The sequence below is a fragment of the Engraulis encrasicolus genome, chromosome 23 (genome assembly GCF_034702125.1).
Source record: "Engraulis encrasicolus isolate BLACKSEA-1 chromosome 23, IST_EnEncr_1.0, whole genome shotgun sequence".
In the NCBI taxonomy this organism is placed as follows: Eukaryota; Metazoa; Chordata; class Actinopteri; order Clupeiformes; family Engraulidae; genus Engraulis; species Engraulis encrasicolus.
In genome coordinates this window covers 33,031,958-33,055,203 of record NC_085879.1, presented here as the reverse complement: position 1 = coordinate 33,055,203, position 23,246 = coordinate 33,031,958, and the positions used below count along the sequence as shown (strand labels likewise).

General features: G+C 44.3%; 1 protein-coding gene across 2 annotated transcripts in view; it reads right to left on the bottom strand.

Moving 5' to 3' along the window:
- Nucleotides 1-23,246, bottom strand: part of klhl4 (kelch-like family member 4) — a 75,097-nt gene that overhangs the window by 21,343 nt on the left and 30,508 nt on the right. For both annotated transcript variants that reach the window (XM_063190009.1, XM_063190008.1), the window contains 3 exons: nucleotides 7,832-7,999; nucleotides 6,387-6,523; nucleotides 4,422-4,618 (listed from right to left, as the gene is read on the bottom strand). In XM_063190009.1, coding sequence (XP_063046079.1) covers nucleotides 4,422-4,618; nucleotides 6,387-6,523; nucleotides 7,832-7,999 — 502 coding nt within the window. The remainder of the gene's footprint in view (nucleotides 1-4,421; nucleotides 4,619-6,386; nucleotides 6,524-7,831; nucleotides 8,000-23,246) is intronic.

Genomic DNA, 23,246 nt, shown 5'->3' with positions numbered 1-23,246 from the left:
TTTGTCTGCAGTGTGGTAGTAGTTACTGTAGGGGCAGACCTACTTCATGGGAAAGGTCAGTAAGAAGACTTATCAAGTTTGATAAGGCTCCCCTTTTATCCTGCTGCAACTGGTGCGTTAAATAATGCAACAAGGCTCTCTCAGTCGGGTTAGCGAGGAGGAAAAATCCAGACTTCCTATAAATAACGGACGGGGGACGGGGGGGTTGCGAAAGAACTCCGGGTGAGGATTGCACCACCGCCTCGCCTCCCTCCCGTCCCGTTGCCCTAGCCTGCTGTTTCCTGCCGCCCAGTGCTGCCAGATCTGCAGTGATTTGCTTGATCACGTCTTCAAGGACATCTGGGGATGGCCCGGCCCGCTGCAGATACAACTGAGGTTTTGAGCTGCAGATAAAAGATATCAGGAGGATCGGGGCAAATCCCTCTTCTTTATCTCTGATGTTCGTCGGGGGCAGTGGTGTTGAGCAGGGGCGTGTGTTGGGGGCTTTGTTGCGAAAAATACCTTTTTGTGGATGAACAAGCCCCTATGGCACGCTCCGTTCGTTCAAGGATTCATCAGCGTCACTGAGAAAAGACAGGCTTCGTCGGCCTCGTCGATCATGATCTGGGTTACAGAAAAGGGCGCCGTCCATATAATAGTATATACGTATATAAACACACGTCACATGACCATGCCTTCATAGCTTACTGGAGACGTAATGAAATGACTCCTGTTTATTGATTTTTTTTCCTGCAGTCATTGCTTAGACCAGTGTTTCCCAACCTTCTTTTGTCCTGTGTACCCCCTAAGCCATTTTGTCATATGATGAGCACACCCTCACCCTCACTCATGCTCTGTTCCTCTATCCCAATGTGACTACAGTCAATATATTAGTTATTATGATTGTTTTCCGCGTATCCCCTGAGGTGTGCTCGCGTACCCATAGTGGTACACGTACCCCTTGTTGGGAAACACTGGCTTAGACTACAGTGCTATCTAGTTGCCCAGTGGGGCTTGACGTTGGTGCTGATGCATTACGGCAATTACCTAAACGTGTATGTATACGCAGCAAGCCCCCCCCCCACCACCACCACCACCACCACCACCACCCCCAAAAAATTAATTGAGTATCATAACCTTGCCCTGCGAAAAACAATCGCTTAAAAGCCCACTTGGAGGTAAATGTTTTAACTCGGGCCAGTAAATGTCAGCTGTAAGTGGGGGGAGAGCTTGGATAAAGCAGAGTGAAATACAACTACAACAGCCCCAAGAGCTGCTGACAAAGCATGCTGCTGTGATGATTTAAATGGATGGAGGATTTTTGTACGTTTTCTCCCTTGTAATCCCACACCAAAGTAAACACACACACACACACATAAAAAATAATAAATATATATTTTAAAAAATCAATCCAAAACTGTTCTGTCTGGGAGCTGTCACATGGTCTGGTGGTGCGCTCGTGTGTGTGTGTGTGTGTGTGTGTGTGTGTGTGTGTGTGTGTGTGTGTGTGTGTGTGTGTGTGTGTGTGTGTGTGTGTGTGTGTGTGTGTGTGTGTGTGTGTGTGTGTGTGTGTGTGTGTGTGTGTGTATGTGTGTGTGTGTGTGTGCGTGTGTGCGTGCGTGCATGTGTGTGCGCACCGCGCGTGTGCGTGCGTGCGTGCATGCTTGCGTGCGCACACGCATGCATGTGTCAAAAATATGGACACGTTTATCCTCGCCACATGCCAGCTGATAACACGATTGGCTCAGAAAAGCCTTTCTTGCGATATATACACCCCTTCTTGCACTGTCAGTCATCTGAGAAGCACTAGCAACCCTACCTACCAGTATCATGGCTCCAAGGCACAGCCAGGGTAATTGGCACAGCGAGGGTTCGGTACAAAGCGTGGGGATGTCACCGGCTGTGTCAGTGGCAGTCAGTGGCAGTGACAGAAGAGGAAAAAGGAAAAAAAAAGTGGTGGAAGAAAAAGAAGGGGAAAAAAAACGAAGCACTGGGAAAATATGCTTATCAAAATGGAACTTTTGTGTGTGTGTGTGTGTGTGTGTGTGTGTGTGTGTGTGTGTGTGTGTGTGTGTGTGTGTGTGTGTGTGTGTGTGTGTGTGTGTGTGTGTGTGTGTGTGTGTGTGTGTGTGTGTGTGTGTGTGTGTGTGTGTGTGTGTGTGTGTGTGTGTGTGTGTGTGTGTGTGTGTGTGTGTGTGTGTGTGTGTGTGTGTGTGTGAGCGTGTATACGTGTTTGTGTGTGTCTGCATGTGTGTGTGTGTGTGTGCGTGTGTGTGTGTTTGTGTGTGTGTGTGCGTGTGTGTGTGAATGTGTGTGCGTGTGTGTGTGCGCCCATCCATCCACCCGATGCACTGTGGCCTCGGAAACCCCTGCTGCTGTTCCCTCCCTGACATTCATGATGGAGGCGATTGAACAGGAAGCTTGTGTGTCCTGCGTCCTGTGTCCTCCCTAGCTAGTGTGCTGCTGCTGCTGCTGCTGCTGCTGCTGCTGCCAGGGCCGGAATGACACACAGGCTCAATATGGCTGCAGCCTAGGGCCACGAGCACTCAAAACACCCTACAGTAATATTATAATGCATTATAAGCTGGATTTATAGTTATTCATGACTGTTGATATACTCCATCATGAAGCCTTATGAGTCTATTCATAATGCACTATGATTATGATGATATAGATATGGGCTTCATAGCTTCATAGTTACCAAATTTTTTTTTTTTGAATTTCAGATGAAATATTGAAGAATGAATCCCTTGTTAATACCTCTCTGCATAGACTTAATCTATAGCTCGGAATTACGACACAGTTTTTGTAATTTTGTCCCTTTTTTTGTAACAATTTTGTTACTGCAGGGGGCGGGGGGGGGGGGGGTCTATCATAACCTGTAGCCTAGGGGCCCCGGGCCACCTTAATCCAGCCCTGGCTGCTGCTGCTGCTGCTGCTGCCGGTATGATTAGATTAACCCCCTCGTCTCTCTGGGAAGACCTATGTAAACAGCCCTGCCGCAGATGTCCTTCAGGAGATAACGGCCATCTCCCTAAGTGTGTTTCCGGACTGGGGCAGATAAGTCATCCTGCACACAGTTGCTTGTGCACAGTGCGCTCCCAGTGCTTCTCACCGCTGCTGTTGCTGCTGCTGCCGCTGCTGGGCAACGGTCAAGTCGGATCTGGAGCTGGATCACTCACTCCTCATTTGGTCCGTCCTGTCCTGTCCTCTGAAGAATATTAAACATGTTGCTCTGTGTTTTTGTCGAGGTGGGCTGTGTACCGCCTCGTCGAGATGAACTACCAAGAGGCTGTTATATAGCCCTAACCTCTTCTCATCGGGGGGCTGTACACCCCCCAGGTGGGAGTAAGGGAGCCCTTGGGGGGCGTTGAGAAGGAGACAGATGAGAGAGAGGGGGTAGGGGGGGTGCTGAGGTGCCAATGGGGAGCATTAGTATTAATTTCCCAATAGTAAAGAGGGGCGTTGGTAGGCTTATGATAAAGTCAAGAAGGTGTTGGCAGGCCTATGATGAGGTCAAGGGGTCTTTTGCTCAAAGGAAAGGCCTTTCGGCCTGTGCCTACAAAAGCAGACACACAGTTCAGAAAAAACAGTGTTGCCCAAACCTAACCACTGGTCGAGAAGCAGTTTGTAGCTCAGATCGATGTGTAGGCCATGTCGACATGAAACCGACCCTTTCCATGAGAGCCTTTTTTAGGTGTTCTCACACTGAAGATGGTCCATAAACATCCTGAGGTCGATAGCCTGCCATGGCCCGGCCATAAAAAATACACGGCCATTTTATTTTCTCTCTTTCGCCTCTGATCCTCCCTGTCAATAACAGGGAGAGTTATGGGTGTGTTTTTTTGATACATTGAAGTGCTATTCAAGCTAATTGGGCAACTCTCTCTCTCTCTCTCTCTCTCTCTCTCTCTCTCTCTCTCTCTCTCTCTCTCTCTCTGTCTGTCTCTCTTTCTCTCTCTCTCTCTCTCTCTCTCTTTCTCTCTCTCTCCAGGTCATTTCCCTGTATTAAACACGCTGGGCCAATATGTATTACAAGAGGCAGTTGTGAAGTGGAAAATAATTTTCTTTATCAGTCGCTGTGTGGATTAAGAGTTTCTTTAAGTGCTTTTGCTGTGAGTGCACAATGGCTTTGCGGTATAACAGAAGGGCACCTCACTGTCTTACCATTAGTGCTGTAACGATATTGGATCGAACCGAGAAATCGTGATACTCAGAGTCACGATACTGTATCGTGATGTAAGGAGGCAGCATCGTGATACGCCCTTTCAAAAATGTGTTATCCTTCAATCAAGAAAGCAATCATATGATTCGATGTGATGGTGCTTCCAAGCTTCAAATGAGATACATTTCAGAAATCGTGGGGTGTTTCGAAACCGTAGGTCAAAAATTGTGATACGAACCGAACTGTGAGTAAAGGGTATCGTTACAGCCCTACTTACCATTGTGTAATTATGAGCCACGTTGAGGAGGTCCATGCATCCCTGCGCGTCGGCGAACGAGCGGATTCCCAGGCAATTGGAGGGATGGAGCTGTTTCATCAGGAAGTTACAGCACACCTCGATGACCTGTGAGAGCTGCAGGAGGCAGGCGGCAGCCAGCAGGCTCTCAATGGTCTCCTCCTTCAGCTCCAGAACTCCTGTCAAAGAAAGAACCATAAGTACACATTATATTACAGTTTGTACATGTTAAAATGGTAAATGGACTGTTATTCACATAGCACCTTTCCATTCCTTAGAGCACTTAAAGCGCTTTACATTGTATGCCTCACATTCACCCATTCACACTCACATTCAGTCACTGGTAGCAGTGGCTGCCACGCAGACAATAGTTATTTAATAGTTAAGTAACCGCTTACTAATGTTCACCATATGCATTAATAACAATTATTATGTCCCTAATGTTGCGTTAATTAATGATTATTAACCCTAATTAAAGTATTAGGTTATAGCTACTTTACTGTTAATTATGGCCTCTTACTTGGAAGTGTTATCGACATTTTTAGCTGCAAAACTACAGTACAGTAAGTACTTTGGGCATACTAGTAAATATTAGTTTATTATCTATTAATTAATGAAAATACCAAATTTAGCAATAGGCAGCAGAGTTTTTAAGAGCATCATAGTTGCAATACCTACTCTGGCCGTCATCTTGCAGAGTGCACCACTAGGCTTAGGGGATTGGATTTATAGGCCTACAATGTCATTACATAATATTACATATTGATGCAGATCTACAAATGGAACCGAAAGTGCTATCAAACAATCTAAATTCTAATTCTTCATTCTTAATACAAATTGAGTATATCCATCATCACTTTTTGTCTCCTCAGTGCAGTCTCCAAAAATATGACTTTTATAGTAGCTATACAGTTTTTTTAAGTGCACTCTCAACACAAAGTGATGTTAGAAATATGGCTCAGACCCCCGCGCGGTTCTAAATTCACAGCAAGAGGAAACGAGGCGTATACCACACATCAATGCCACTGTAAGCGAAACGGCCGTCTGTTAACATGTGTTTACGCCCTCAAGAGTACCAGAGGTGCAATTCATCTGCCAGACATTAAAGAGCAACGCGTAAGGCCAATAACAAACAGATAAATCAAAGCTGGAATGCAGTCGAGTCATTGTAGCCTGGCACTGAAAGAGCACACCCAGTACAGCGAGCATGGACGAGGAGAGAGACCTACTGTGAGACAGGGAATGGAAAGGCAGGCCCATAACGGAAATAAAACGGAAACTGCGGTAACACTTAATTTGAAGGGGTCTGCATAAGGGTGTCATGTGAAATTAATGTCACTTTTTTTTAATGTAGTGGCATTTTTGCCTTTACTTCGATAGGACAGTATGAGAGCCGACAGGAAGTGAGCGGGAGGATCTGCAAATTACCCGGGCTGAAATCGAACCTGGGTCGCCGGCGTGATAACCCATTGCCCCAACGTTAGGCCATCATAGGGCCTTCATGTTTTCACATTTTTTATGTATTCTTGGTGTCATAATGTGTCGTTTTCGTTATGTCAAGTTGAAAATGTTTGGGTGACATGACATTCCACAAACCGAATGACACATTCTTATGACGTCATTCTCATGACAATTATTTGGCACCACACTTGCAGACCCTTTCAAAGAAAAGGTTGCCATGAGGGACTTTTTGTTTCACTTTGAATTACCCCTTCCTATAACCAAGCAGCACCTTAAGAAGAAATAATAATGAAAAAAGCACTTTGCTAAAATTACAACAAAGGATTATTCTCTTGGTCTCACTCTCTCTCTCTCCCTCTTTTTAAAGTAATTTCTGAGCCTTGTTTGCATATAAAAGCCCCCACAATGCTCCTCAAGAGAACCACTCTGTTTAAGCTCCCCCGGACTTCACACAAAAAAAGTTGAAAGTGGCATCCGAAGGCTCACCCGTGTACGCGAAATGAACCAGCGAGCGGAGCGCCTCTGGGTCCACGCCCTCCATTTTGATCTCCTCTTGTTTCGCCTCCCTTACATCATTGGTGAACATGGCCGCAAAGTAGTCGGAGACGGCACTCAGAACCAGCCTGCAATGACAAGAAATACAACAACTGCTTTACAGTAACGCAGTAACAGTGGGGGCCCAGGGTGCCATCTTTCAACATTTCAGGCCAGCTGTGACTCTGTGCAATATTTCTTTTTTTCTTTCTTTCTATTCTTTCTTTCTTTCTTTCTTTCTTTCTTTCTTTCTTTCTTTCTTTCTGTGCAGTGTGCTCAACATTTATCGGGTGACGACAATGAAGAATGAAGTACATTTGCCTTTCAAAAAACGGTGTGTTTAAAAAACGCAGTGACATTTATATTATGTGAGTGAGTGACACGCTGTTTTTGGAGTATCGTACAACTATATGTGATGACTAAGAGTACAAACATCTCAACCACGGCTGTAGTAAGGACCTGAAGCACATTGAAACAACAAATAAGCAATTATTCAAGAATTTACCAATATCATAATAAAATTCAGAATTGGTTACATTGTGTATAGTTTTAAATTACTTGAAAGCCTACAGTAGTTTTCTGAACTGATCTGAATTCCAGCCCATAGCATCGCTGCATCAAAGTCTATGCCCTTCAAGTCATTCAGGAAGATGTGCATATGGCACACCTCATCTCCATAAAAATTCAAATTCATGTCAAATATTCGGACAAGACAAGGCCAATCCCTACACGCCACGCATTTATTGTTTTTGACCTGAAATTCTGTGTGTGTGTGTGTGTGTTTGTGCATGCGTGAATGCGTGCGTCCGTGCGTGCGAGAGTGTGTGTGTGTATGCGTATGTCAATGAGAAAAACACAGAATAAGAGAGATAGAGAGTAGGACTGTGCATGTGTGTATATGTTAATAGGGTGTTGGGCATACTTTACCACAGTTTGAAAAATGTAGTAAATTTCACAGCTGTGCTGATAACTCCTAGATAACGTGACCTGTCAATATGACCTACCCGTCAAGCTGAGATAAATACTGCTACTGGGTCAGTGATTAGGGTTAGGGTTAGGGTTAGGGTTAGGGTTTGGGCATTGTTAACCGGCTACTGGTAGGTCATTTTCGACAAAGCAGACCAGAGCATGTCAGACAACTGTGCTATAAATCAATGATTAAGGATCCCCTTAAAAAATAGTAAGTGACATCTCAATCCTATATTTAAAAATAAAATGTAATTTGTATTACTACATCTTTTTCTTTTTGAATTGTGTATGTTATTGTATGAGCCCACATTCCCTGCTGTATATAGTTTATGCTTTATATCTTACATTTATATTTTATCATCATGTCTGCTCAATAAAAACGTTCATCACAAACAAAAAAATCAAATTGAAATTGAACACCAGCTGACCTGTGCGCAGGGATTTTGTGGTCTCCGGCGATGAGCAGGACGTCGCAGAGCTGCTTGTGCTGCAGGTACGTCTCCATCTTGCGGAAGGTCTGCTCAGCGTGATTGGTCGCCTGGAAGAACTCGTCGGAACTGTTCGAGCTCATCCTGGTGTAGCTGGTCAAGGTCAACCTACATGGAAAAGCGAAACAAAAACACACAAATAATTGGAGGTCATTGACATTGGTGGAATGGAAGAACTCGGCGGAACTGTACGAGCATCTCCTGGTGTAAATGCTCAAGGTCAACCTACACAGGACAAAAGAAACAAAAAACAAAATGGAGGTCATTGATATTAATGGCCTGGAAGAACTCGTCGAACTTGCTCGAGTTCATGTTGGTGTTGTGGCTCAAGGTCAGCCAACATGTGGAAAAAAACATTGGAGGTCATTGACATGGGAGGTCAAATGTCCTGGGTAGGTGTCAAAGGTCGCACTGTGCTTTTTATGCAGCTCAATTTGACCTCTAGAAGTCACATATGAAGATGTCAATGCTACAAAGGAAAGGTAGGGAGGGTGTTTTACAGTGCCGGCATCTGGCCGGTATATCAGGCTCTCCTCAGCAAAGCGATCGAGCATTCGAGGTCATCAGTAAATCAGTGTCCGAGTGTATGATAGGTTGCCCGTGTCCAATTGGCCCCTTCCCTTAGCAACCTATCAAACCGCCATTAAGCCGTAGCTCTGCTGCTATGAAGCACACAAATCTGGCCGAGATTACATAGCATATAAAAAGAGCATGAGCCTGCAATAATTTAGTGTTCATCCCAAGGCATACTAGGACAAAGCTCAAAAGTGCAGAGGCCTTGGCCAAGGCTAAAATGGTTAAGGCACCAATACTGCACTGTTAAACTGGAGACCTGAGTTTGATTCTGGCCTGAGGTCATGTCTCGATCCTCCCCCATCTCTCTCTCGCTTGCACTACTTTCCTATCACCGTCTTCACTGTCCTGTCTCAAATAAGGGCATGAAATACCAACCCACACCCCCCAACCTTTTTTTTTTTTTTTTTACAAAAATGGAAGTACAGAAGATGGGTTGTGTGAACTTAGCTGACTCTGAGGTGTCAAGCCAGGCCAGGCCAGCCAGGCTTGCTTGACCACAGTACTTGCTATGTCAGTGCCGTGCTGTCTATTTCGTGCAGTGGCGAGATAAGTGATACAATAACAACTTGATACAATGGTGGCCCGGAGGGATGTATATGACACTCGGCGTATCTCCTTCCTTCACACTTGTCAGGGCTGAAATTAAAACCATTACAGCTAAACTCCGTAAATAAGAGGATCAGGAACGAACAGTATTCCAAAGGGGCAGCTTACAATCTGGGCAACTTCAGCTTTTCCAAAATGTGTGCGTTTTTTTCTTTCTTTTTTTTGGCCTTTTTTTTTTGCTTTGCTTTTTTTCTCCCAACTTGGCTTTTTCTATGCATCTGGCTATTGGTTCAGAGTGTTGTGATACTGTTCGCACGCTGAGCCCCTCTCCCCGTGGACCCTGTAGATTACATGCTGTTGTTTGGCGTCAAAATAATCCCTCAAAAACTCGTTGTGAAATAATTCACACATGTTATTTTGGTATCCTTCACAGCAACAAATCCGGCTCGATGACATTTCAGCAGTGTGGATCACAAGCTTGAGCAGGCGGGTTGTCTTGGGTAAAAACGCACAGCGCAAGTTTAATCCAGCATTATTTCTAAATAAATTCTGTCTTAAATAGTCAAGCAATATAAATAGTCCTGATGAGCATGATCTTCATTAAATTAGCAAAGTACTTACAAGTGATAGTAACGTATAGATACAGGTATAGAGGCAAGGTAGCCATACAAACACAGTATACTATGCTGATACAAAAATGTATGTGGTAAAAGCTATACACTAAGCAAAGACTGCTTTGTTGTGCAGCATGAGTAGTCACAGCGCTAATGTATTTAACGACCGAACACACTCCTGGTGAACTTTAAAACCCTTAAAATTTATCTCCTTGTAACAGGGGAAACATCCTCTTAATTTTATGTACCGGCCATAAAGTTGTAATTACTGTGTATATCCAACTGAAGGCTGTGTTAGCGCGCAATCAATAGGTCCGCGACCCGTGGTGGTACCTCGGTAGTAGTACATAAACAGCATCATCCTCAGTGTCCTTGCTTTGGAGGCTGAATGGGTATCAGCCAGAGTAATGGGGGGGGGGGGGGGGGCATTCTGGTAATTGTGCAAACGCATCGGGGTCAGGTTCACCTAAAGAAAAGTCTCTTCTATCCTGCATCCATAGTTGCCAGATTGTGCGGTTTCCCTTCCAAATGGATTGTTTTTAGGATGGCTATCTGTGAGTGAAAACAAAACACGTTCGTATTGGGTGGGTTTAGTATCTGGATGTCTATGGCCATAAAATAGAAATCATTAGAATTTAGTTCACGTTGTTGTCAGGTTGTTTTTGAGCCATTTTTTGGTATGGAATCTTCCGTCATATCTGGCAACCCTGACTGCATCCTACATGTATTTTTGCAGCGAGGATGCAACTGCCTCTCCACAACTGTATAGTGTGTGAGTAATGTCTGCAGCCTAAAGAGCAGTTCTGAGAAAGGTCATTAACCCCTTTGCGCACAGCCTATGTTATAACCCTACTGTCACCAAAATTGTCATGGCCATGTCTTAATCTGTTAGTTAAGGCTCTGCAATGTCATAGCAAAGTTGTTATGATGTAGTTCAGTATTTTCTGCAAATAGTGAATAGGCCCGCCACTAACCCCATCTGCACAAAGAGGCCACGGCAACCTTCACCGATACAACAGACACAAAGGTCTTCCAGTCAACCTTCACAGATGCAACTGCTGTTGTAGCATCTCTTATGTTAGTTGTTTACTTAAAGAAGTTCCATCTTCTACCTGCTGCATCTCGGACCCTGTTTCTCCACAGTGTCGTTGCTAACTAGTTAGCAACTTAGTAAGTTGCCAACGGGAAAGTGTGCAACCAAGTAAGTTGCTACCTTAATTAGCGACGACACTGTCGAGAAGCGGGGTCCTGGATACTTCTTTTTCCATTGAGGATGCAACTGTCTCTACAGAGCTGCACATGCAGTGAATGATGCAGTGTTAATTCAACACTTTTAGAGGGATAAATTCAACACTACACTGTGAAATGTACTGCGTGTTTGAAGTGTGAGTGTGAGATCTGCTGCCTGAGCAGTTCTGAGTGAGCAAGGTCATTAAGGTACAACCTACACATAGAATATGCTGTTGTATCTCTCATGTTAGCTGTCAGGAAGTGCGGAAGCCCGGCTGCTGCGCGGGGTTTCAAGTTTTGACAGGAACTGCCAAACACACAACACCTGGGGAACGGACGCTACAGACTTAATACGACTGAGTGAGCGAGTGAATATGTGCCGTGCATGGAAGCCGACAGCAAAGGGGTCAGTTGTACTGGGCTCAGGGAGGAGTGGGGCCCAGCGTTTGATTCTCATTGCATTGTATGAGACAGGTGAGAGCGGCCTTTCAGATTACTTCGTCCCGGGCCCAGCAAAAGCTGTCAGTGGCCCTGTGTGCATGAGTGAGTGGGGAGGCTCTTGAGTCTGTTGCGGATGTACAAAGTACCCCGACTCACACTCAGTGTTGCCAGATTGGGCGGTTTCCTGCCCAATTGGGCTGCTTAGTATGACCGTCTGTGGGTAAAAATGGCATTTAGCAGAAAAGAACGCCCACATTTTGTCCATAGAAGTCAATAGAATTGGGCAGGATTTAGTGCTTCCAGGCGGGTTTTGAGATTTTTTTGGGCTGGAAATCATCAGCCTCATTTGGCAACCCTGGCTCACACAGCCCCATGAAGGGCAAACAGATGGCAAGGTGGTAGTGCTCTACCGTCTTACGACCTCCACAGTCACCAGGGCTTTTGAAAGCAATCTAGGAATTAAAGGATGGTAATGCAGGTATATGTGGGTTACACAGGGAATGAAAGCAGGGAAAAGAGAGAGGTGAACGTGTCCTTAATCAATGTTTGTCCTCCACGCACACACCTTGAAACTTTGCGGTACAAACGTTGATGTCATAATCTAGCCCTGTTATTATAGATGAGTGGGTAAACATGGGATGCAATATTCCTTAATGTGTTCACCACATGTACTTTAACCATATGACTCAAGAGTATGCACAAATAAATAGAATATCCTTGTGAGGTAGGTACCTGTGCAATAATATGTATTAGCTCTGTGTGTATGTCTTGTATCTACAGTATGTCTTGTATCTATGTATCTAAACCCAAACATACACACACTGACACACAACTCATACTCACACACATACACACACACACACACACACACACACATACACAGGTACACACACACAGACGCACACCGCACTTTCTACCTGCACTAAACACACACACACACACACACACACACACACACACACACACACACGCACACAAAACACATACAAACACACACACACACACACATACTGCTGCTGGTGTATTTAATAAAAACCTTTTTTAATTATTTATTTCTTCAAATGCTACTATTACTATGTCAGAACGCTATAAAGGACTTTTAGAAAAAGCACAACAAAATACCTCCTCTTAATGTATGTTCTCTACAAGTCTTCTGTTGTCCAGTCTTGCACTTTAAATGTCTGTATGAGCAATGTCTACGTCCATACTGTCTATGTCCATGTATGAGTACTGTCTATGTCTATACTGTCTATGTCCTTACCTAGATTAGTCTATGTCTGCATGGGAGAGCAAGAAACGCAATTTCAAATTCTTTGTATGACCAGTGCATGTAAAGAAATTGACAATAAACTTGACTTGAACTTGAACTTGAACTATGTCAGCTGTCAGACACCTTAATTTCCCTCTGGATTAATAAAAGTAGGCTACTCTACTCTACTAGTCTATATCTCATGGTGATGTTTTGTTCAGATACATATTAAATCATGGAGCAAGGGACAAAATACACAGTACATACTATGGATTGATTTCAAACCTGTAATATTAGAGGGCAACATAAGATTGCAGGAATGAGTATGACTATAACAGTGCTATAACTATACCCCACTCTGCCAAGAGGACTAAACACACAAACAAAACAGGAAAATAGGACTGGCACAGGTTGAAAACGGTGTGTTTTGGAGAGCAGGGTAGTAATGGGGAGAGGTTATGCATCATGGATCATCCTCCACTGTTTACTCCTGACAGGAAGAAACCCGAAAGTTATGGAACTGTGCCGCGAGGAGCAGGGCCGGTTCTAGACAATTTGGTGCCCTAGGCGAGCACCAATCTTTCCTTTTTGTGGAATTTGACATTGGCATCTGTAAACATAATGTGATCTGATTGAGCACAGCTGATCAAGTACCATGTACTATACTGAGTGCCAATTAAATGTTAAGTGTAACGCATTATTTAGCTTAATATTGTAATTTTGTGGGCCTTGGGGCCCCCCAGGACATTTGGCCCCCTAGGCGACCGCCTAGTCTGCATAGGCCGAGCGCCGGCCCTGGAGGGTATATAAGGTGAGTGCAAGTTTTGGTGTGAAAGCGAGTGCCCCCAGAAAGTTTAAGAACATTTTAAGCGACCGAGTTGGAATTCTCTCCTCTCTCTCCACCTCACTTCACTTTCTCTTCTCTTATCCTCTCCTCTTATCCACTCTGCTCCTCTCTTCTTTTCTCCTCTCACCGGGTCCGTGACAAGACATGAAAAACACAGCCCGAATGTTCTGTCAGGGGGTCTTGTTTGTTTTATGTTAAATACACTCGATATTTATGATGCTGTCACCAGGCACTGCGGTCTGACCCAGGGCCAAACCGCCCTGAATAAGACATCAGGCTGAATGAGAGCGGTTGTAAAAAATCTTAGATGCACGGCCCCTTATGTCAGCTCAGGAGCCCACTTGGCCCGCCAGCCCGCCTCACTTTTTTATGTCTACCAATTTCACAGACCTTAATTGCTTTTGTATCACATCCTGAGGAGCAGTAAATTTCCCTTAAAATGTTTACTTTTTGTCACCAGGATGGTGGTGTTTATATACGTGTACGTGTGCCTCGATCTTTCTTTCTTCTGGTTGTAAAAAAACAGCCAGCGCGACGTTCTTAATTTAGAACAGAGAACGCTACTAAAACCTGAACTAATGTTTTTTGGGAGCTCTGCTGGGAGACTCATTGGCGTGAATGAATGGCTGTGCACACGTTTGCCATTTCCTTCCAGATCAAAACTTAGTTTTGCATTATGACTCTTGTGTGTAAGTGTTTTTGTCGTGACCCTCATATCGCATCAATAAAGTTCTTACAACAAGCACAACTTACATACAAACAGAGTATGGCTGTGCTACTTTTTACAAACCATGTAAAATCAATAGGGCAGCAGCAGTTATTTGTGTTTGATAATTAGGGGGGGGGGTAATTGGGTGGCTGGGCTGGTTGGGTGGGTGGTGCGTAAGACAGTTATTGTGTCAGTCAAGTTCATAGAAACATGCTCAAGTCAAAAGCACAATATGATTCTTGGAAACCATGTAAAACCAGAAGATAGGACAGCACTCTGAGTTGCGCTAAACTATGAGCCTCATTTTGAAACATAATTTTGGGCGATAATTATATATAGATGGACTGGGTGGGTGGTGTGCATAAGACAATTAGGCCCCATCACTAAGAGTGCTGAGGGCTCTTTTGAGCACACTCTCAACATCGTTATTAATAATGTGGGTGAGTAAATTAATTCATAAAAACACAAGATTTCTCTCCTGTTTGCATGAATGCAATAACCTATTTTTATTTCACGAGAGTTTGCCTATTTTATTGCCTTTCATTTCTAATTTAGCAAGTTGAAAGAACGAAAATGAGAAGAAATGAGAAGAGGGAAAGAAAAAGGCTGGTATTGCGCACTAAAACAAATATTGGTCCCGCAAATAATATTGAACCACCAGCACTGACACATCACTCAAAGGAAAGGAATTTGATCATAAAGTTATCTCAAATGAAACACAGAAGTTGTCTAAAGTGCTGTATACTGTGATGAAACTTTCTGATCATGTCATTCTTTTGATGCTGTTTATTTCCACCATAGACCGATTCGTAGACTCATACCTATGTGGATTAAATATATTGGTGTGTACGTACATGTAGGTAAGGTTGATATATAGCTTACTTCAACAAGAAAACCCTTTTCATGGGCCGATTCCTACATGCATTAGCGGATTAAAGAGCACATTTTAAAAGTGCATAGAAGCTACAGTATTGTTGACGTTTCCAGCAGATATGCAGTGTAGTGCTCAGTATTAGTGAATCAATAGCATGTGGGAGGTATGCACATTTGGACTGCCAACATCACGCAGTTGAACTTGAAACGGAAGCTCCCAGCGGAATTGCCAACCTCATAGTATTTTGTTCTTCTTCTTTTAACTGTATCTCTGCAGTTTTACATTACGCTACGCTACCATTAATCTATGTATTTATGAATGCATGTTCTGCACACATTACTGGCCAAAAACGTAAAAGAGAGTATGTATTTGGTCAAAAGAGTGTTTATGCAAGAGATTGACTGTACAGCCCTTCTTTTCTTCATAACATCTCTTTTCTTGTGGCTAAATCTCTTGTTCTTTCATGCAGAGCAGTATCTGAAACAACAAAAGCATCACTGCTACTGCACACCTGAGCTACAACATGTTTGACATGGGCAGCATGACAACTTTAAAGTCCCTTCTTGTCATGTTTGCCCAGTCATGTTTGCCTTTGAAAGGTAGATTACATTCCATGGCTGCAAGCTGTGATCTCTTTAAAGCAGTCTACAGCGGAACATTCTGTTGTTGTCCCGTGAAACGGCAACGCTTACTCTCACACAGCAAACTGGGTAAGACCAACTACGAGTGTTATATCTGACTCTCTAAGTGTTGAATTTGTACTGCACAATTTAGTGTGCACATAAGCCCCCAGTCACCATATTGTGCATAACACAGAGATGAATGTGTGGAGAGGTGACTGCTCTATTTGCCAGCCTGAGGACATTGACCTGTGGCATAAATGCCGCCCTGGGGATTCCTTGGCGTACCTCCTGGGTGACTAACCAAAAAGGCAGAAGGTAGTAAATTACTTCATTGCACCTCTTTTGACTTAGTTTTGATATAGTTTGTTGCCGCCAAGTCCATTTTAACATTTTTGTCCATCACAATTTTAATGTTTGCATTTTGCCTTTGCAACTTGATTGCGTTGCCAAAGGCCACACATCTCATTAAAGCCATGCTTTAAGTTGATATCTTGTAATGCTATAAAGCCTGCTCTCACATAAACACCAGCCACTATGTTGTGCACAACACATAGCGATGAATCAGAGATGACTGCTATTTGCCAGCCTGAGGGCATTAACCTGTGGCATGATATCCAGGCATCCCCTGGCATAGTCAGGCTGCTAGCGTACCTCAGAGGCAAATGACTAAAAAAGGCAAAAGGCAGTTAAGGATTTTTACAACACCTCTTTTGACTTGTGGTGAAATCTGTACTTTGTTCCGACAACTCAATTTTTGTCCATTATTTTTTTAATGTTTGCATTCTGCCTTTGCAACACACACGGTTGCATGGCCGCAAGATATATATGTATATGTACTATGTACAGTATATCTCCTTAAATCCGCACCTTCTGTCGATATCTTGTAATACTCTAAAGCCTGCTCTCACTTAAGCCCCATGCAGTCACTATGTTGTGCATAACACACACAGATACAGATAAATCAGAGACGCCACCTATTTACCAGCCTGGGGTCGTTGACCTGTGGCGAGCATGCCCAGGGATTCCCTGACACAGTCAGGCAGCAAGCCTATAGTCTACCTCCGAGGTGGCTGACTTTAAACCTCATCGGTCCTGAGCTGATGGCTGCGAGGCGGCGGGTGAGTAATTTTCCACTTGAACATGTTGGTCGTGTCCCCGCGATTTGATATGCACAGGGAGTCTTTAATTAATGGTATGATTTCTGAGGTGCCACAGGCAGCACGAGAGGAGAGAGCCGAGGGGGAGTTAGACTCTCTCGTGCATGCCACATAATGCCAATGCACACACACACACACACACACACACACACACACACACACACACACACACACACACACACACACACACACACACACGCATGCCACATAATGCCAATGCACACACACACACACACACACACACACACACACACACACACACACGCATGCCACATAATGCAAGCGCGCACACACAGACACACGCACACACACGCACGCACACACACACACACACACACACACACACACACACACACACACACACATGCACACACACACACACACGCACACTCGCATGCCACATAATGCCAATGCACACACACACACACGCGCACACACACACACACACACACACACACACACACACACACACACACACACGCATGCACGCATGCAGGCATGCGCGCACGCAGACACATACGCACGCACACGAACACACACACACACACACACACACACACACACACACACACACACACACACACACACACACACACACACACACACACACACATATGCACACACACACACACACACACACACACACTGACAGCTTTGGCTGTGCCCGGGACAAAGTCATCTGCAAGGGCCCCCCAACTACAGTAATACGTACAACATAATGCGGACCCATTTCTGGGCCCCCTGTCTGCCTGGGTCTGGGACAACTGACCCCTTTGTCCTCCCCTGGTGACTTCCTGCACACCCTGCCTCTGGTTGCTCCCGGGTAATCACCATGGTTGGGAATCAATGGGGGGAAGATATTATGCACTTATCCAACCACAGGAATAAATAAAACACACTATTTAATTCCAGAACTGCGGCTGAGGCTGCGGCTGTCTGATGGGTTAAGTCGTTGGTCTTGTGGAGCATAGGCGGCTTTTGCATTAAGCAAGGTTGGGCAGTTGCCCAGGGCCTCGTCCAATGAGAGGCCTCGTCATCGCATATCGGTATTTGTTTTCCTGCATTCATCTCATCTCAAAACAGTTCTTTGCCCAGGGCCACATACTTCCTAAAACCGCCACTGTTGTGGAGTCATCATAAGCTTGACTCCTTTGCGAGAAAGTAATGGAGCAAATGAGGGTAGGGGAAGAACTCAACAACCAGCGCTCGCCAAAGCACCCTTATCCCAGGCTTTCCAAGTGGCCTTGGGTAAAGCTTCGGAACCCATATTGCTCCAGGGGTAAACTGTACCGAAATTCAGGGCAGGATAACGGAGAGAGATAAATACAAAGTTTAATAAAAAAAACCTTTTTGTGGTTAAGGCTGCAGTTGCTTCAAGATCGAAGGCTTGCTGATGCAATCCTGACTAGTAGAGAAAGGTATGTAGCTCTACATGGCTCCCTGGGCACGTCTGCTTGTAGAACGTCTGATCTGGGTTAGTTAAATTAAATGTAATGTTAAAACAGCATTTGGCAATGCTGGCGAATGCAACATCAGACAGAAACTGTTCAGAATGCACCTCAGCTGTGGTCCACTGCTTGGGGCCAGGGAAGCTAACAGGGGTGGACAAAAAGGGTCAGTTGTCCCTGGCCTAGGAAGAGAGGGGCCCCAGAACTATTACAAATGTGTATTGGGTGACAGGGCCTTTCAGATGGTGTTCTCCCGGGTCTAGCCAAAGCTGTCAGCGACCCTGGATGGGTTGGTACCACAGGTGCAGGATTGAAGGGTGGCTGATGCAATCCCCAGCCCTGAGTGGAGCAAGATATGTACTGTACTGTACACACTGCACCCTGGGCACTGCTACAGGCTCACAGAGCCCCTTATCTGGGCTACTGTGCTCCTTTTCTCCTGTCTGTCTGCCTATGCAGTGTGCAATTCACGGATTGTGATACATGCAGCAAGCAATTCCCCACAATGGATAAAAGAAGATTCTGTCTTGTATGTGAGGATGTCATGTTATCCTAAAAGTTGTTCAGCTGTGGGAAACTGGACTTCTTCTTTAAAGTTGAAGGACCTATTACTCCTCAGCCAAGAATGGTGCTAATGACTCGTCACACCTTGACATGTGACTCCTCTGTCGAGTCGTGGAGGAAGGTGTCTAGAGAAAAGTACAATGAAGAGCAGGGGCGCACATTTTACTTTCACTTTCTCAATCCAGATTGTCCGTCCCTGGGGTCCATTTCTCGAAAGAGTAGTTATGAGCCAGTTAGCAACTTGGATAGTTGCCATTGCTAATGGGAAATTGCATCGCAACCAACAAAGTAGCTAACATAGTTAGCAACTACGGTTTCAGGAAATGTACCCCTGATCTGAAGCACTCCTTCCACATCAACCAGAGCTGACGAAGGCTCTTTGGATAAGCTTCTGTCTTGTACATCTACCAAAGAGACAGTCAATATGGTAGACCAGTGTTTCCCAACCAGGGGTATGTGTACCACTAGAGGTACGCGAGCACACTGCAGGGGGTACTTGGAATTTTTTTTATTATTATAAGAAATGTATGGAGCGGTCACATCAGGACAGAGAAAGCGACATAGAACATGAATTAGGGGGTACTCATGGCACAACTAAGAGGCTTAGGGGGTACGCGAGACAAAAAAGGTTGGGAAACACTGGGCTACACCATGATAAATCAAACCACGTCTTCCCAATGCAATGCTAAAAGTTCAGTCTCCTAAGGGCGCGTTGTCCCCTCCTCACTACCACCATCTACAGCGCAACTCCATTTGTTCTCAACCTCCGCTGGTCTCCTAAAGAGGCGTTCACCTGACGTCACCTGGATCCTAGAAAAGTACAGGCTTGCATTGTCTCTATCTTATCCACTGTCTCTGCATCTACTAGCTGAGAGCAGCCTGCCATCAAAGCCTATGCAGTGCAATGGGGCCTTTTAATTATCCATGAGGCTGGGTGTTGCGACCCATGTGCTTTGCTATTCATTTCACAGTGCCATGCAATACCATTTGAACCGTATCATACTTCTGTTTACCGTGAGATTTCCACAACAAGGCCTGAGGATATTTACTGGCCTTGTGATGAACGGCGCTATTGTGTCGCTGCAGCCACACAGAAAACAATGCTGTGTTAATTCAACACTTAGAAAGTCGATTTAACCTCTTCTAGAATGTATTTGGACCCAGAATACTCGTTTAGAGTTGAAATAACACTGCATGTTTTGCTGTGTATCATCATTAACGTATTGTTTTGGCAGCAGTGGAATCAGATCAAAAAGCAACAGGGGTCGCCTTTAAATTAATGCATCCTTATTAAGCATTGATACGGCGCAACCAGAAGATGCTGCTGCACTCAATTTCTACAGACGTCCAGACAAGGTGATGGATTATGATGTGTTTTGATCTCAATAATTAAATTCTAGACTCGCTCATTTTTTTTGCTTTGCAAGGTTTTTTGTTGTGCAGTGAATCATATGTGCTAAATGAGTCTGACATGACTTGTCTTGTGTCAATTTTATTCACATGGCGTGATCATCTTCACCGGTTATGAGCAGTTACAGTCATGCAGTTACAGAGTTAATTCAACACATACAGAGTTGAATCAGCTAGAAAAAAAGGGTTCAATTTGGCTGTCTAAATCTTAGATTAATACTACCTATTATCAGGGCAGCCACATACTAGGATTGTTATGATTGTGTTGTTATTCATAATTTTACTCATTTGTCTTACAGGTACTACACACAGTAGATGTTGACTCTCTAAGGGTTGAATAAGCACTGTATTTACGCTGCAATGTACTTCGAGTGCAGAAACGCACACTAGGAGTTGTTTTCATGATTTGTGATCAGGGCTGGTGGCAGCTTGGGCTGGCCCCAGGACAAAGTCATCTGAAAGGGCCCGTCCCCCAACACAATGTAATAATGAGAACCCAATTTTGCCCCCACTCTGTCCCTGGGCCCGGGACAAGTGTCCCCTTTGTCCACCCATCGCCTTCCCTGATTTCTGGGATTGAGTCGAAGTCACTGCCCCCATCATCTTCATTGGACCTACATGGGCCAGTCTTATAGCTACAACACCACACATTTTTGGACTCTCTAAGTGTTGCATTAGAACTGAATTTATTTACTGTGCAGTGCATGGGCAGGACACACACACACACATTGGAATGACAATGGCAGTGTTGGTGGTGGTGTTTTTCATGATTAGTATTTGGCATTTGCACTGTATTTAAAGGAATAGTCCACCGTTCTTTGATTTTCACATATTTGCAGTATTTCCAAGCATTGTTCATGAATGTGCATTTCATTTTCTTCTACTCTATGTGTTTCCATTGCCTAGTTTAACAGTATAGCCAAATTAAGCGTAGCAATGCAAATCTATGGGGGCAAACAAAACGTCATCAAATGTACTTATAAAGTACTTTAAAATTAAATGTAAAGTTCACCAGAGTGCAAAACAGCTATTTAATTCTGTCCTGTGATCACTTGTGGCTTGATGCTAATGCCTCCATTCACTTCCAGTGATTATGCTAAGCTATGCTAATAATTCTGATCCAATAAATCTAGGCCTAAGTACTGAAAAAACTGAGAAGAAAATTATATGCACATTCATGAATAATGCTTGGAAATACTGCAAATATGTGAAAATCAAAAAAGGGTGGACTGTTCCTTTAAGGGTATTTGAGTCCAAGTCACTGTCCCCCATCACCAAATCATTGCCCCCCATCATCTTCATTGGACCTACATGGGCCAGTCTTATAGCTACAACACCACACATTTTTGGACTCTCTAAGTGTTGAATTCACACTGTATTTACTGTGCAGTGCATTGTCAGGACAGACACGCACATACTGGGATGACAATGACAGTGTTGCTGTTGTTGTTTTTCATGATTTGTATTTCAGGGATTGTGCCCAAGTCACTGCCCCCCAATTATCTTCACTGGATCTGAGTAGGCACAATCTTACCGCTACAACACAGTAAATGTTGACTCTCTAAGTGTTGAATTTGCACCGTATTTACTGTGTGATGTACTATCAGGGCAGATATACACTAGGATGACAATGGCAATGGAGGTGTTGTTGGTTTACATGATTTATATATCAGAGTATTTGCATTTCAGAGTAGGCCTATTTGAGTCCAAGTCACCATCACCAAGTCATTGGTCCATCTTCACTGGATCTGTGTGTGCACAGTCTTACACCTACACAGTAAATTTTGACTCTCTAAGTGTTGAATTCACACTGTATTTACTGTGCAGTGCATTGTCAGGACAGACACGCACACACACACTGGGGTGACAATGGCAGTGGTGTTGTTGTTGTTGTTGCTTTTCACGATTTGTATTTCAGGGATTGAGTCCAAGTCACTGGCCCTTGTCCTCAGCCACTACGCGCTGGTGCACTTGACCTTTTCCCGGGCTCAGCCCCCCAGGCCAGCTTCAATCAGCCACTCATAATGCAGCAGAGACAAGGCTTTCTCTCTCACTGTTTGGCAGGAGCATTTCCCTCCAGGAATGGAATGGGAAGACCAGACCACAATGCATTGCATCATATTTTCTTCGAGGATGTTGTTTTGTTTTGCTTTTTGTGTGTGCTTTGTTTCGTAAGCTGATAGTATTGTTCTCTACTAACACATCCGTTTTCGGTATGTGACAGACGAGACACATGTGCTGTAGACGAATGAAAGGCTTTTCTATAATGCATAAGGTCAAAAGTGTAAACTCGAAATGAAGAGAAATATTGATGTTTTCTTTTTCCTTCCCTTTACCGTTCATTGCACTATTTTAGCTCGGAATGTGGAATTGCATGCCTTATCGCTGTCACCGCACAATGACAATGCCTCGTTTTTTTTTAAATAAAGAAAGAATAAAAAAAACTGCAGAAGAGACACTGAGTGAATTCTACTTTCAAAAGAGGATTACGAGCCAGCGAGCGACACAGTCCCTTGTGGCAGTTTGTTTTCTTGGAAATCTTCTTACAGGCGCCCAGACGCCTTGACAAGACTACATATTTTTCGTTAGATCATTCCCCTCGCCCCCTGTCCTCTAAGTCCGGTGGATTGACTACAAAGAGGCTGTCCGTATACGCCCCCTTCTTTTTTCGTCTCTTTTCTCTTTTTTTCCCCGTCAGATTTATCTCTGGGTTCATGGTAATGCTCAGATTTGGGTGCTAAAAGATTTTCTTTTTTTCTTTTGGTGCAATGACTCCATTGAAACCAATCAAAGGCATGAGGCCTGTTTATGAGATAACTGTGCTATCCGCGGGACCCAGAGAGACTGCTGTGCATTTCTATGTAGCTGTCTCATTCATCTCTGCCTGTCCACCTGTGTAGGCCATGGTTGTCATATGGCATTTGAATTCCATGTGGTATTTGTAATCTTTTTGGTGTGTGTGTGTGTGTGTGTGTGCGTGTGTGTGTGTGTGTGTCTGTGTGTGTGTGTGTGTGTGTGTGTGTGTGTGTGTGTGTGTGTGTGTGTGTGTGTGTGTGTGTGTGTGTGT